Source organism: the organism of the source record quoted next, unplaced genomic scaffold (genome assembly GCF_019419815.1).
Source record: "Pyrus x bretschneideri cultivar Hongxiangsu unplaced genomic scaffold, Pyrus_bretschneideri_v1 Contig23, whole genome shotgun sequence".
NCBI lineage: Eukaryota > Viridiplantae > Streptophyta > Magnoliopsida > Rosales > Rosaceae > Pyrus > Pyrus x bretschneideri.
The window spans coordinates 1,120,852-1,135,084 of NW_025999535.1; the positions used below are offsets into that span (position 1 = coordinate 1,120,852).

The following is a 14,233-nucleotide window of genomic DNA, read 5'->3' on the forward strand; positions in this document are numbered from 1 at the left end:
CCAAAAGTTATGTACTTTTTATAAAAAAAACACTTGATGTGTTTTCAAAATTCAAATTATTTTACGTAAAAAGTCATTTTAAAAGGATTTAATATTCATATAAAAAGCAGCTACAGATCAATGAATCTTATTTAGGAATGTAGTAATCACACATTTTATTTTACTTTTCATATATTCTTTTAATTTTCGACCGTCGGAGCAAATAAATTGAAGAAAATCAATAAATAAAAATTAACAAAAAATGTGTAAAATATAAAATGGAATGCGTGGATACCTCACTTCTTATTTAATATTCCTTCTTCTTCACCAAGTAACGAAAATATTTCCATACTTTGGATAAAAAAACGGATAAGAAAATTCAAATAAAAAGGAAGGACACAAAAAGCAGAGAGATTTATACAAAAATCTGAAAACCCAGAAAAGTTTGAAAGTCCAGAGAGATTTGTACAGACACCTGAAAATCCAGAACCCAGAAAAATTTAGAGAGGGAGAAATGAATGGTGGTACGAGAAATGAAGAACCTGGAGCGACCCGGAAGCGCGTCTGTGATTACTGTGGGACTTCAATGGCGCTGCTGTACTGCAGAGCGGACTCCGCCAAGCTCTGCTTCTCCTGCGACCGCGAGGTCCACTCGGCCAATCAGCTTTTCACGAAGCACACTCGCTCGCTGCTCTGCGACGCGTGTGATAAATCCCCTGCCTCTATTTTTTGCACGACGGAGGGCTCTGTTCTGTGCCAGAACTGTGACTGGGAAAGCCACAACATTTCGTCGTCCACGGTGGCGACGGCCGTGCACGATAGGAGGCCGCTGGAGGGGTTTTCTGGGTGTCCTTGTTTGAGTGAGTTGCTTGCGGTTGTTGGGTTTGAGAACATGGATAAAAAAACTCTGCTTTTGAGTGATGAGGACGGCGGCGGCCGAGGCGGCGGAGGTGGTGGTGGGTTTTTGGGATGTGGGGTTGATGGCTTTTCGGATTTGGAAGATGGGTTTTCAGACTTTCTGGTTTGGGATACTCCCTCTGTTGTTAGTCTTGATGATTTGATCGTTAGCAATCCGGCTTACAAATTTCAGGCCATGGGAGTTCCTCCTCTGCCTAAGGTCTGTATTTTATCCTCCTTTTTTCCCTTGTTTATCTTTTCGAGAGTACAGTATTCTAAGCTACTCTAATCTACGGAAGCCGCCTCGCAAGGGGCGAGCACCCTCCTTTAACTAACTGGCCTAACACACGTCTGCGTATTTTTAACAACTTTTACTATTTCTTGCATACCTTTTCGGTAGAAGCAAAGTTCAATGATGTTCTTCTCTCCCCTTCCCAAAAGAAATGATTTTCAAGTAATATTTCTAGATTACTTGTTTTTTTCTTTTTCTTTTTTTTTTTCCTCTCAAGATTTCTGGTAAATATTCAGTTTTTGTTTTACAAAAATATACCGAAATTTTGAATTTATAGAGTCCAAAGTATGGAACTTGGGTTTGTCTATCCTTTACTGCAATTTTTGGCACGGTTAAGAATATTGTTGTTGTATCAGAATCGCAATGCTGCTTGTGGCCAACACAAGGAAGAGATAATTCATCAGCTTCGTGTGCTTGTCAAGTCGGAACCCGACCTGTTTAGCGAAGATGTGGATGTTAAATCCCGCAAGGGATTCCAATCCCTCGCGTCCGAACCAAATACGCAACCAGCAAGTTTCTTCACAGGTTTTGGACATGATGCAGAACCAACTGCATTTCCTGCGCAGGAGGTGTGAGTCTATTTTGTAGTACTTTTAGTTTTAAGTTGAAAAATGGTTAACCGTGTTCCTTTCATGTAGGCACATGAATCGCAGTATAATGGTTTCAAGGCTGAAAATCATGATTCGTGCCTGAAAACATCAATGAGGAGCTACCTTCAGGATTGCTTTGTAGTTCCTGACAAACATTTGTACAACGATGGCACTGGAAGTCGTGATAATGAGGGTCATGGAGGGCAAAAGAACTCCAAAGCCTCTTCAGGTTTTCCGAAAGTTGTTCCACATGAGATAAGTTGTCAAAACAGAGAGACCGCTCTCTCGCGGTACAAGGAGAAGAAGAAAACAAGGAGGTATTACATCCCCATTTCTACACAAGTATCTTTTTCTGAGTTAGAAATTGATTAGAGGTTTGCGAAAATCGTTTTGAGCCAATGACATTCTGAGGTTCTATGAGTTTACTGTTTCGGATTCTAGAGTTGATTAAAAGCTTTTCATAAAGTTAGGAATTTGTTTTATTGCAGTAAGGAAGATTAAGATTTACATCTTTTATGTGCTCAATTCATGTTGACAACTAGAAGTTTGAAACTAATAGGCATCGACGCTGTAAAATCCAGTTAGAGTATACTATTGTTGTATCAGAAAGAAAGAGAATTTGGAACGAACACGATGTTTAGGAGAACTCAGAAACATCGTCGTGTTGGACATTTCAAATATATGTTTAGTAACGCAGGCCTTTTCTTTTTATATTCGAAGACTTGTCGAATCTTTTGTGGGGGATCATCTGATATTTCGACTGATTGAAGGAAAAGTTCGGAATTAGGGAAAGTTATGAATTCCTTTCGTCAATGGTTGGCTGTGTCTGCCCATCTAGTGGTTGTTGTGATGTAACTATAACCTTAATTATTTATGCACCTCCATTTCTGCTTGATCTGTCATCGTCTTTGGACCTTGTCAATTGACGTATATGTTGCTTGGAAACAAAAACCAGGTATGAGAAACAAATCAGATACGAATCACGGAAGGTTCGAGCAGAAAGTAGGACGAGAATTAAAGGACGTTTCGCGAAGATGGATTGCTGATAGAATGGCAAGAAAATATGACACTAGACCAGACTTTTGTTGCCTCCCATTCACACATCACCTTCTTCTTCAACAGCTTTGACAATCAGATGAAAAGAGTTTTTACTGGGATCAATCCGGACAAGAAGTTAGAACATTTTGCTAGGGTCATCAAAACACTGGTATACAGTCCCTGAGGAAATTAAGATGCTATTAAAGTTAGATTATGGATATTTATTGTTAATCTTGTATGTAGCTTTTGAAGCTGTAGTTCGGACCCTTTGCTTGCTTATTTCTGAAAGATGAACCATCTTGTACTTGTATTAGGCTTCTCCCTTTGTAGTGATCAAAAGAGATAATAGAAATGTACAAAGCATCTTATGTAACTTTGAAGACATAGGTTATTCTAGTTGGTTAGAACAGTGCGCCGAGCCTTATGCATTTGTTCTGTAAATTATTGATACGTCGGTTTTGAAAAACGGAAGAATAAATTCCAGAATTACATAAATCCAAAGTTGAAGCGTCACCATTGACCAAACACAACTTGCAAACCTAAGCAAGGATAAGAGAGGCACAATAAGACGCGATGGTGGGTGTCTGGTTCTGAAATGTCCCACGTTTACTTGATTGCGAGACCAATGTTTATGATGTTGTGCTGAAAGAGATATTTTCAATCGACATTACAACAACAAAGCATTTTTTTACTAAGTGGTCACCACTTAACAGGAAAAAACTTTGTTGTTGTTGTTGTAATGTCGATTGAAAAGATCTCTTTCAGCACAACATCATAAACATGGTTCTTGTAATCTAGTAAACGTGGGACATTCAGAACCAGTCACCCACCGCTGCGTCTTATTCACTTGGGACTTTTCAGTCGACATTGAGGGGCAAAATTGTAAGTTCAAAAAATGATGTTGTGAGTATAACTCATAGCTTTCTATTCACGTAGATTTCTCAGCTGGTAGGCTCCTATGGTTGAAAATTGGGCATTTGAAGTGGTTTACCCGCAAATCTTATGCCCACCAAGTTGACGTAGTAGTTTATCCAGAAGAACGAGTTTTGTTTGAATAATTCACATCCCGTGACATTTCTTAACTAATAAGGCATTGTCATGTTCAAGTTTTTTTCCACATATTAATGTATATTAGAATGTTACGTGACAGTAAACTTCTTTCATGTAAGTTGTTTTCTATCCCTAGGGTACTTCACCAAATTTCTTGTAGAAAGGCCTTGTTTTTTGGGGACCGTCATTCCCAAAACGCAGGAAAGTAGAAGGTGGCGCCGATATATTGTCCAAACGATGGAAGGCAGTCTGAAAAATAACAGTTGATCTCTCCACGGCCATGTAATTGGGTTATTATGGAATCCGGACCCCAAGCTGCACCCATCATTCCTGCCATACGATTGCCTGGATTTTATCGTATAGTTCGAAACCTAAACAGTCGGTTGCCAACCCAAAAGTTATGCCACTAACAGCTTCTGAACCAAAAGTGAAGGTTTCATGGCCTGCAATTCCGCTTATGGATAGTATTGTTCTATGAACTTAACAGGATTGCGGCAGCTGAGGATAGGCCGGAAAATGGTGGACTGAATATTTGGAAAATGGGTTGAACCTGGTGGAAGCAGTGGCCGCTTTTATTGCAACCTTCGCGTTGTGTCCATATGCAATCGCTGCCGGTGTCAAAGCCTAAAAAGTATGGTATGTATTTTCGGGTTCTAGTTGGGAAGTTGCCTATGCCTGCCTCAACAAAGAACTTGCCAATCACGCTATGACCCTCAAATTCGGCCTTGGGGCGAAGAAGGTTTGAACTTATGGTGCTATTAGTTTTGATATGTCTTTTCAAGAACAAATGGTCGAAAGGTAATACGTGCGAGCTTTGGTTCGATGAACCAGTAGCATTTTGCTCTCCAAAGTTCACATATTGAACTACACGTGATTTGATTTTCTCTACTTGACGAGATATGTACATAATCCCTTCCGAATTCAATCACTCCTGACTCCCCAAAAGTCCCCCCCATTCACCCATGTTCATGGGATTCCGGCTATGAATGGATAAGCTTATAAAATTGCTATGAATGGATGAAACTTAATCTTATTCTTTTTTATTGAAATCATGTTTAATTTCCATAAGAATATAAAGTAACATGCATGATGGTGTCGTGAGACTCATGACTCCTCATGAATTATTATTACAAAGTTCTAAGCCAAAATGCAGTTTCTTGTTTTGGATGTCGTAAATGACACACATATTTCTCTGCTGGTAGGCTCCAATCAAAGAACTTCCGTCTGGGCCCGGTAACATTACCAGGCAAAAAAATTTGTTTACCCCGGCATCCCCCAGTACAAACAAGTTGAGAGCCGGAACTTCAAGAGACGCACCGTCACTAAAAACGAAGCTGATGCACGGAAGCTGTCGATAACCTACAGGGGGAGGTCTTGAAAAGCACACATCAAGGCTAAACATAGGCGGAACTGGGTGATAACCTGATACAATAAGACCCAGTTGGGTTTTCTTGTCACACAAGCATTGTAATTAATTGTAGATTAGCCTTTCTTACTCTCCAAAGGACGAGTCCTAATTCTTGAAACCCAATACTTTGTGATGTACATATATAAAGGGGTTAACCTTATAAATAAAAACCATACAGTTTAACATTTTTATATAACCTTTTTGACGAAATAGGTTCGTTAAGCCTTGTCCAGCACGTTGAAAGCGGTGCCAACGAGTACTGATCAATCTGCCCCGGAATCTATGATGGTCCCGGTGTTGTGTCCCCTACGAACAAAGACTTCCCTAGGTATTATGCCTACTAAGTTGACGTAGTAGTGACTTTCCCCACGATACTCCACCAAACTTGTTGTAGACATGCCTTGTCTTCGGGGAATGTCATCCCCGAAACGCAAGAAAGTAGAAGGTGGAGCGCCGATATCTTGCCCAAATGCCGGCATGCAGTAAGAAAAACTACCGCTGATTACCCTTTTTTCATGTAACTGGCCTATTATAGAAGATGAACCCCAAGCTGCACCCATTATTCCCGCGAGACGATTTCCTGGGATTCTGTCGTAACGACCGAAACCAATACAGTCGGTTGCACACCCAAAAACTATATCACGAACAGCTACTGAACCAAAAGTGAAGGTTTCACGTCCCGCAATTCCACTCGCGGATGAATTGTCAAGGTATTCTTCTCTGAACTTGATAGAAGTGCGGCCTCTGAGAACAGGCCGGAAAGTTCAGCACAGGGCCTGGTTGCCCCAGGGAGGAAGTCCAGCGTTGGCTGGCGAGGGAGCTCGGGCAGGCCCGAGTGCCTGAGGTGAGTCTGACGTCAGACGCCTGTTTTAATTTTTTCTTTCTGTCAGGTGCGTGGTGTTCAAGTGCGCGTGGGCGCACGTCAGGGGACAGAAAGTCAGAAAAGGGACCCGCGGTGCACTAATTTTTTGTTACCGTTGAGGAGCCACGTGGCTTCCCCACACCCGTTGGATTTCAACGGCTACAAATTGTGGACCGTTGGATTTCTAACGGTAATAAAAAATAAAAAAACCTTATTTAATATCAACCGTTGGATCTGAGATCAACGGTCCACGTTATTCGACTTTAAAAATTTTAAAAAAAATTAGAAATGTTACCATTGTGCCACGTGGCACAATCTGGAGTGTTGGAATTCAAATTTGTTTAAATCCAACGGTATAGATTAATTAGGTGAATAAAAAATTTTAAAAAATGTAAAAAATTATTAAAAATCCGAAAAAAAAATTGATTTTACTTTTCTATACTAATATTTTATTGCTATTGTCTTTTCAAATAATGACACATGGCGCAACGAAAACGATAAAAAATCTTATCCGAAATTACAAATAAAATTATTTTGTATTATTTTATAAATAAATAAAATAGTCAATTGTCAGGACTATTCAGTGTAGGAGTGGAGATGCAAAATGCGATTACTATTTATTAAGGGCAGTTACTGTTCACTGGGTGGATAGCCCTAGGGGGCCTCCACCACGCTGGAACTGCTCTTAGGAAAGATGGGTTGAACCTGGTGGAAGCAGTGGCCGGTTCTATTGCAACCTTCGCACTGTGTCCATATGGTATCGCTGCCTGTGTCAAATCCTAAGAAGTATGGTACGTATTTTGGGGTTCTAGTTGGGAAGTTGCCAATGCCTACCTCAACGAGGAACGTGGCCATCACACCATGAAGCTCAAATTCAGCCTTCGGGCGAAGAAGGTTAGGACTTATGGTACTATTTGTGCTGATACCTCTTTTCAAAGAACGAATGGTAGAAGGGTATTGCGTGCGAGGTTTGGTTCAACGAACAAGTAGTTAAATGGTTTGAGCATGGGTAAGGTTGCCGGGGTAGAAGGGTGAGTCGGGGGAGTCACGGTGGATCAGCCTCATGGTGAAGCCATTGGGTTTATTCCCAAGTACAAGAGTAATAGTTGTACTCAAGAGAAACAAGGTTGCACATAAAATGAGAGAAGGCTTATTGGTTTGGCCATATGGCACTGATTATATGGTCAATGGCTTCTATGTTTTGGGTGGTTGTTGTTGTGGCTTAATTTCAGTGAGAGATGCCATATAGCAAAATGCTCAAAAATCTTTAAAGGTTAAAAGTTAAATTCACTAAATTATCATCCTGGATATCTTCTTTGTTTTTCCCCCTTCTTTCTCTCTTTCTTTAAAGTTTAAATCAGGATTTAGTTTTATTAATATCAGAATCAAAGGGTTAATTTCTTTATCAAATAAAGTTAAGTTTTAAACGAAGAAAGATCTCACTTTAACTAAGGTGACTTTGTATGAAAAGTTCTAATATAACAGAGACCTACTATATATATTGTTAATAAAACTCAAATAAGAAAAAGCAAATCGACTGATTATGTTTAAATGAAACTTAGGGGTTTTTGAATTTTAATTCTTGAAAAAAGATTGAAATTTTGACAAAAAAAATTGATGTTTTTTTTTTCTTTTAAAAGGGGGGACAACTGGTGGCAAGCCACGGTTATCCACCCCCTTCGAAGCCCCGAAGAGGTTATGGGGAATTTCACCTTATTTGTGGCCACAATCAAGCAAACTCATCAACTCGGAGCATCGAACCCGGGACCTCCCACATCTTTTTTGTTTACAGGGGAGCCACAACCCTCGCATTTACCACTGGGCCACTTGCTGTGATTAAAAAGAAAAATATTGGTGTTGGATTACATATTAATTTTAGTCATTTGATGTGTACTTAATCAAATTCATATTCAATTCAAAGCCAAAATATCAAATTCACATTATATTTTTGTTTTAATATTTAATATTATATTGAATGCCTCCCCATTAATTTTTAATTTATTATATTTTAGTTCATTAAATTTATTTAACTGCCTCTAGTTATTTTCTTGTTAATGCCTAAATTGGAAAACATTAGAAAAAAGAAATTGTGACACATTGTAATAAACTAGTGTTCCTAAACTAGAAAATATTGTACCTATTCAAAATTATAATGAATTAGTGTACGTAAACGTCCATACCCTAATAGATTTTACTAAACTAGTGTAACGAAATGTCAATACCTAAATATATTGCAAGAAATTAGTGGCACACAAGAAAATATGCAAAAACATAAGTGTAACAAAAAGTCCATACCAAAATATTTTCTTATATAAGATACTTATACCATAAGTCGGTGATGCAAAACGTCAAAAAATAAAAGCTAATTCAATTGAGTATTAAAATTTACAGTATTTTTCATTTAAAATTTAATTCATGGAAACCATAAAATTAGGGTTATTTTATTAACACCCCACATCTTTATGAATACACCCCACATCTAAAATGTGTCTCTAAAATTCCAGCTTTGTCCTCCATTTTTCTGAAGCCACCCCATTCCCATAAACAAATTATGGCAAAAAAGCTAGCTTAATAGCAACGGGCCACCCATATAAGAGGTATCCTTCATCGATATCAGCACAACGAAATATCCCCCATGCATGTTGCGGAAGTTGATAGCCAAGAACCAACGAGTGGCTGGGATTTTTTGCCCAGACACTGTGGTGGTTAGCAGCCGACATAAGGGGGTGGATGAGGTTTATTTTGGACTTCAAAACTTAATTCATCAGGGTAAAAACGAAAATTTAACTGAAAAAAATAAAATTATGGGACGTATTCATAAAATTGTGGGGTGTTAATAAAATTATCCTAAAATTATATAATTTTAATCTTGTATAAGACATTAAATAGAGTCTAAGGACTAAAATCAATTTTTAGTCTTGTATAAGACATTTTTCTGAACTTCCTCTTATTTAAGGATTAAAATTTAGTTTTCTATAAAATTGATATAATGAAAATGAGAGAAATGAGGGCAATGCTAGATAGACCAATTTTTTAGACCACACTTTCAACCATCTGATAGCATGTTAATCAACAATTAAGTAATAATCAAATCATCAACAACCACGTCAGGTGGTCTACAAAATTCTGTCTCTCCAAATATTTACCCATTTCAATATAAACCCATTGACTGTGTCTCCCAACTCAACCAACTTTTAGTTATGCCCTTGAGTTGATGAGTTCATGTTACCCCTAATTTGATTTAAGATGATTTATGCCCTATTTAATCGAGGGTTTGCAATGTGTATGGACGCAAGAAAATCACAGATGTTGAAAAAAAAAAGAGGATGAATTTTACGAAGTTTTTCATGAGGCGAAAGTACCTTGAAAGGTTTCTGTTAAAGTTCAGTTTGCAAACTTAACTAAGAAAAAACTTGAGGGAGAATAAGACGCAGTTGTGGGTGTCTGGTGCTGCATCGTCCCACGTTTAGTAGAGTAGATGATCCATGCTTATCTAAGTATGAGATGACAATGAGATGGGAGATCGGAATTTTTTTTTTCTGCTGAAAATGAAGGGAACACGACATTACGAAGACCATCAACATCTAGCACAACTGAAAAATCTAATTCAGTTTCCCTTTCTTTGTAATGGATTTTGTAAAGATTTGCAAAACAAATTAAAAAAATGAAAACCAATGAAAATGGTTTGAACGATAAGGACAAAATAAAAGGTAAAATGAATAGTACCAGGATTGACTTTTAAGTATAAAAATAAGATTTTTCGTTAAAGTTCTTAATTAAAAAATCGTGGGCTGATGAGTCATGTAATGAGCCTTTAAAATGGACTTGAGTCCAAAAGCGTTATTTGATGCGTTTAAGGAAAATCATGGATTGGATTTCTATTTGGATGCAAGTTCAGAATAGCACAAGATTCATGGGATACGAATTCATCGCGCCTCCTCCTTTTTGGTTATTATCTTTCTCGCATCTCTGTCATTGTCATCTCTCTCTCTCTCTCTCTCTCTCTCTCTCTCTCTCGCGCAATATGGGGATTACAAAGAAAGAAAGAGATCTAGGAAAACAAAGAAAGGAGAAGACAAAGAAAGGAAAGTAAGTTTTTCAGCTGCAGAGGGAAAATGAGCTGCTGCTGTCATATGTGGTGCCTCATTGTGGTTGCTTTCGGCTGGGTTGGGCAAGGAGTTTTGTGGTTGTTCTATTTTCGAAAATCTCCCAGATTATTTTATTTAAAAATTAAACATGTTGGGGATATTTTTAGGAATACAAGCGGGTGGAAAGGGAGTGATTGGTTTTTTAAACATTTTGATGTGAGTAAGAAAATAAGACTTTGGGGTAAGCATTGTAGAACTATGTAGGTTTTGTTTTTTTGTTTTTTTTTTTTTTAACAAATGATATTATCTACACTAAGGGAGAGAATGTGTTTAGCCTCACAATGAGTTAACAATAATGTGGTTCAAATTAAATTTGTCTTTGGCGAGAATCAAACCTAGTACATCTCACTTACAAGTGAAGAGTAATACCACTAGACCGTAATACTAAGTGGCTAAATAGTTTTATTTTATTTTTTATTTTTATTAATACAATGGTAGCGTAGTAATCTGCCTTGGCTATTACTGAGTACCAAAAGTTTTTTCATATTTAATTTTATACTTGAAAGAAATGAAACGTAAATATACAACATATTTCTATATGGCATGCTTCTCACATGTATTTCATGACAAATTGTTTCATTTAATAATCAATCAACAATAATTAATTAATATGAGTGAACAATTATCCTTAGTAAATGTCATACTCATTTAAAAATAACTAATAGATAATAACTTAATTATCTCATGCAATCAAAGACTTTGCAAGTGACCATTTACCATAACGGTAGAAAAGTGTTGGTCCTTCATTACGGCGTAAGTTCAAATCTCGTTGACTCCTAATCTAACATCTAAAGTCTAACTTAAGCATTGGAAAGCTTTTGGTTCACACCACACCAATGTGACAAGGTCTTAACGATCTTTTCTTTCTTGTGTGCAAGAACACCGACATCATTCTGCGTTTGTGTCGAATTCGTTAATATGGAAATTTAAGCAAGGAATAAAATCTTAATATTTAAAAGTCTATTATTTTCTCCACAAAAGGAGTTTTTTTTTAAGAATATGTTAACATGGAAGTTTTTATTTTGAATTGTGCTAAATCAGATATATGGGTATATCCGAATTTCACAGAAATGAAGTATGCGTAGAATGACGTCGTTCCCCTAATGATAAGTCTATCATTTTCTCAGTAAAGGTATTTTTTTGTTTGTTGAGAATATGCTAATATGTGAGTTTTATTTATTTATTTTTTTATTGTGCTAATAAGGAAGTTTAATCAAAGGAAAAAAAAAATTCCTAATATCATTAATTTATTGATTATGGCTCATACATCATAATCATATACTATGAGCAGCAAGCACCCCTATTTTTCTTTTTGTAAAATAATTAATGTTCTCTTACAATCCGCATGGAATTAATAGTCTACACAAAAAATTCATATAGGAATATTTTAGACATCCGAAAAATTTTAAACGTGTAAAATCAAATATAATTAATGAACTTACTAATGTGGAGTTAATGCTTTTTATTAGAATAAAAAACTTACGTCGGGTTTTTTTTGTGGAGAAAATTGAGTTCAGTGGCTAAAGCCATATTTGTATTAATAATTTTTTTTAACAAGCTATTTCTATACTTACTTATATGGGTTTTGACTGCTAATATGGGAGGCTTTTTTTTTCTCTTTTTTGAGAATATGCTAATATATATGGAATTTTAAGAAAAGGAAACAAATCCAAATATTCTTAATTATTAATTACGGCCATATATCCGTATACTATAAAGCAGTAAGCACCATTCCAGCCAACCCAAGCCATTTTGAATTTGGAAAAAGAAAAAGACATTGAACCCTTCTAGCAGAAAATAATGACTGCAGTTGATCATGTTGTTTACAAACTATCAAACATTAGTTTGATCTTGCTGCTGTCACTACTGTGGGGTGGTACCATTGTTGTAGCCAAACCAAACAATGGTTTCAGCACCCAACTCATACACATCTTTTCACCACAATCGCCTCTTTACCCCGGGAACATTTCCTACACAGAAGAAAATCAACTACTCTTACAACAAACGAATGCGCGAAAGCGGTACATAGATGCTACCATTGCAGCAGCCCTCCTCAGCAATAATATGTCACAAAGTACGAAGAACCCTCTTGATGAATTGCCTCGTCTTAAACTCGAATTTTACCCTTATGGCATGTACATTGTACAACTTGGGCTTGGCACTTTCGATGCGAAGTTCCCGGCCAGCACATTTAAAACATACTACTTGTACACAGACACCGGGAGCCAACTCATTTGGACTCTGTGTGAGGACTGCCTAAAGCAAAAGCCTCAACCGAGATGCTTTCAAACCAGGGATCCCCCCTTCCCTAACAGCCAGTCCAAAACCTATATGCCTCTTCCTTGTGGTGGTCACCGCCTTTGCAAGCCAGGCAAATGCAAGGGGGGTATCTGCTCCATGGACTCTACGTACCAGGACGGCAGCGGTGTCCGTACTACTCTCGGAAGTATGGATTTTGACATTAAATTTAGGTTTTGATAATATTATCCAAATCTTTGCAATATTTATTAGTTACATACAAAATAGAGCTAGATGGACACCACCATAATTTTTTTATGCGGATTCTTTAGAGTGTTTGTCAGTTTTGTATGCTTAAATAACTTTTTTTTTTTTCTTATTTGAAAAGTTCATGCTCACCACATAACTTTACTGGACCAAATATTCATTGGCTAACAAAATTTTAATTTAATTATCTCATGATATCGATATTTATTTTAGTTATGGTCTGTATATCTAATATTTTGTTCATATCTGAAACTTTAATGGTATTATAACATTTTTTTAAACCTTTTATATGTTTGCTTACATCAATATTTAGTACGTGCGCCGGCTAGCACAACTAACGCAACACATAACATAAAAGTTGTTCACTAATGAAAATGTCATTCCGTACAATTTCTCATTTCATTGCAGGTGAAGCTTTCAGTCTTTTGACAACCAGCGGGCGTGCACGGGCTATTGGTAACATAGTGTTGGGTTGCGCTTATGACGCGACGGCGGACATCTTTGGCGCGGGTGAGGACTACAAGGTATCCGGGATGTTGGGTTTGGGATATGATCCTATTTCCTTTCCAAACCAAATATCCCATCTTATTGATGGAGCATTCTCATTCTGCCTAACACGCCGGAGAGATGTTCAAACATATCTCCGATTTGGTTCCGACATCCCCCAACCACTTGGTGGCGTACGCGTCACGCCATTAGTTCTGTCTGATCTCGTACCCTATTACCATGTCAACTTGAAGGCAATAAGTGTGGATGGACACAAGCTTCTAATTAATCCGACGGTTTTTGAGATCCGGAAGCGGGGGACAGAAGGAGGATGTATTATAGACAATGGAAGTTCTTTTACTCTTCTCATCAACCCTGCTCACCAGGCATTGGTTATGTATCTGCAGATGCATTTTCTGAGATACCCTAGCTTTAACAAGGTTCTTCCCCCTATCTATCCCAAGTTTGAGCTTTGCTACAACTGGTCGCCGCCTCCGCGCGAGGCTAACGAGGCCCTCCCTACTATTACCTTTCACTTTGATGGTCCTAACCATCCTAACATTGACGTCGCACCCGAAAGCGGTTTCATATTGATGCACGACCGGTCGTCTAACAGAGATGCTTTATGCCTGGCGTTCGTTCCAGATGATGTTCGCACTATTTTCGGATCGTGGCAACTAAGCGATTACAGATACATATTTGACCTTAAAAGGAGCCTACTCAAGTTTGCTCCAGAGGATTGTGCTAAGAATTCTTGAGCAGCTCAAAGCTTAGACGATCATGCATGTCTATGTTTTCTATTTATATGTAGGTTCTCTTTGGCTGAAAATAAATTGCCTCAAGTTCTCTTATGATGATTTGGTCATGTAATCTTCTTCCTTTGATATAGAGGAGTTGGATCCTTTCATTTTCTCCCTCATTTCATTTAATCAGTATCCAAATATTTGAGTTTTTATTTCGTCTTCTGAAAGATCGCTC

At 37.6% G+C, this 14,233-nt stretch overlaps 3 protein-coding genes across 3 annotated transcripts; 2 read left to right on the top strand and 1 right to left on the bottom strand.

Moving 5' to 3' along the window:
* Positions 1–283: 283 nt before the first annotated feature.
* LOC103967378 (zinc finger protein CONSTANS-LIKE 13) lies at positions 284–3,169 on the top strand. Its single transcript, XM_009380628.3, has 4 exons — positions 284–1,096; positions 1,525–1,737; positions 1,807–2,075; positions 2,714–3,169. The coding sequence occupies exons 1-4, from the start codon at positions 494–496 to the stop codon at positions 2,802–2,804; spliced, it is 1,176 nt and encodes a 391-aa protein (XP_009378903.2). The 5' UTR covers positions 284–493; the 3' UTR covers positions 2,805–3,169.
* Positions 3,170–5,517: 2,348 nt separating this feature from the next.
* LOC125478104 (aspartic proteinase nepenthesin-2-like) lies at positions 5,518–6,971 on the bottom strand. The gene is made up of 2 exons (XM_048585895.1): positions 6,854–6,971; positions 5,518–5,996 (listed from the first exon to the last, which is right to left on the bottom strand). Exons 1-2 carry the CDS (start codon positions 6,969–6,971, stop codon positions 5,518–5,520), a joined length of 597 nt encoding a protein of 198 aa, XP_048441852.1.
* A 5,093-nt stretch (positions 6,972–12,064) lies between these two features.
* LOC103967430 (aspartic proteinase CDR1-like) lies at positions 12,065–14,013 on the top strand. Its single transcript, XM_009380690.2, has 2 exons — positions 12,065–12,710; positions 13,178–14,013. Exons 1-2 carry the CDS (start codon positions 12,065–12,067, stop codon positions 14,011–14,013), a joined length of 1,482 nt encoding a protein of 493 aa, XP_009378965.2.
* Positions 14,014–14,233: the final 220 nt, after the last annotated feature.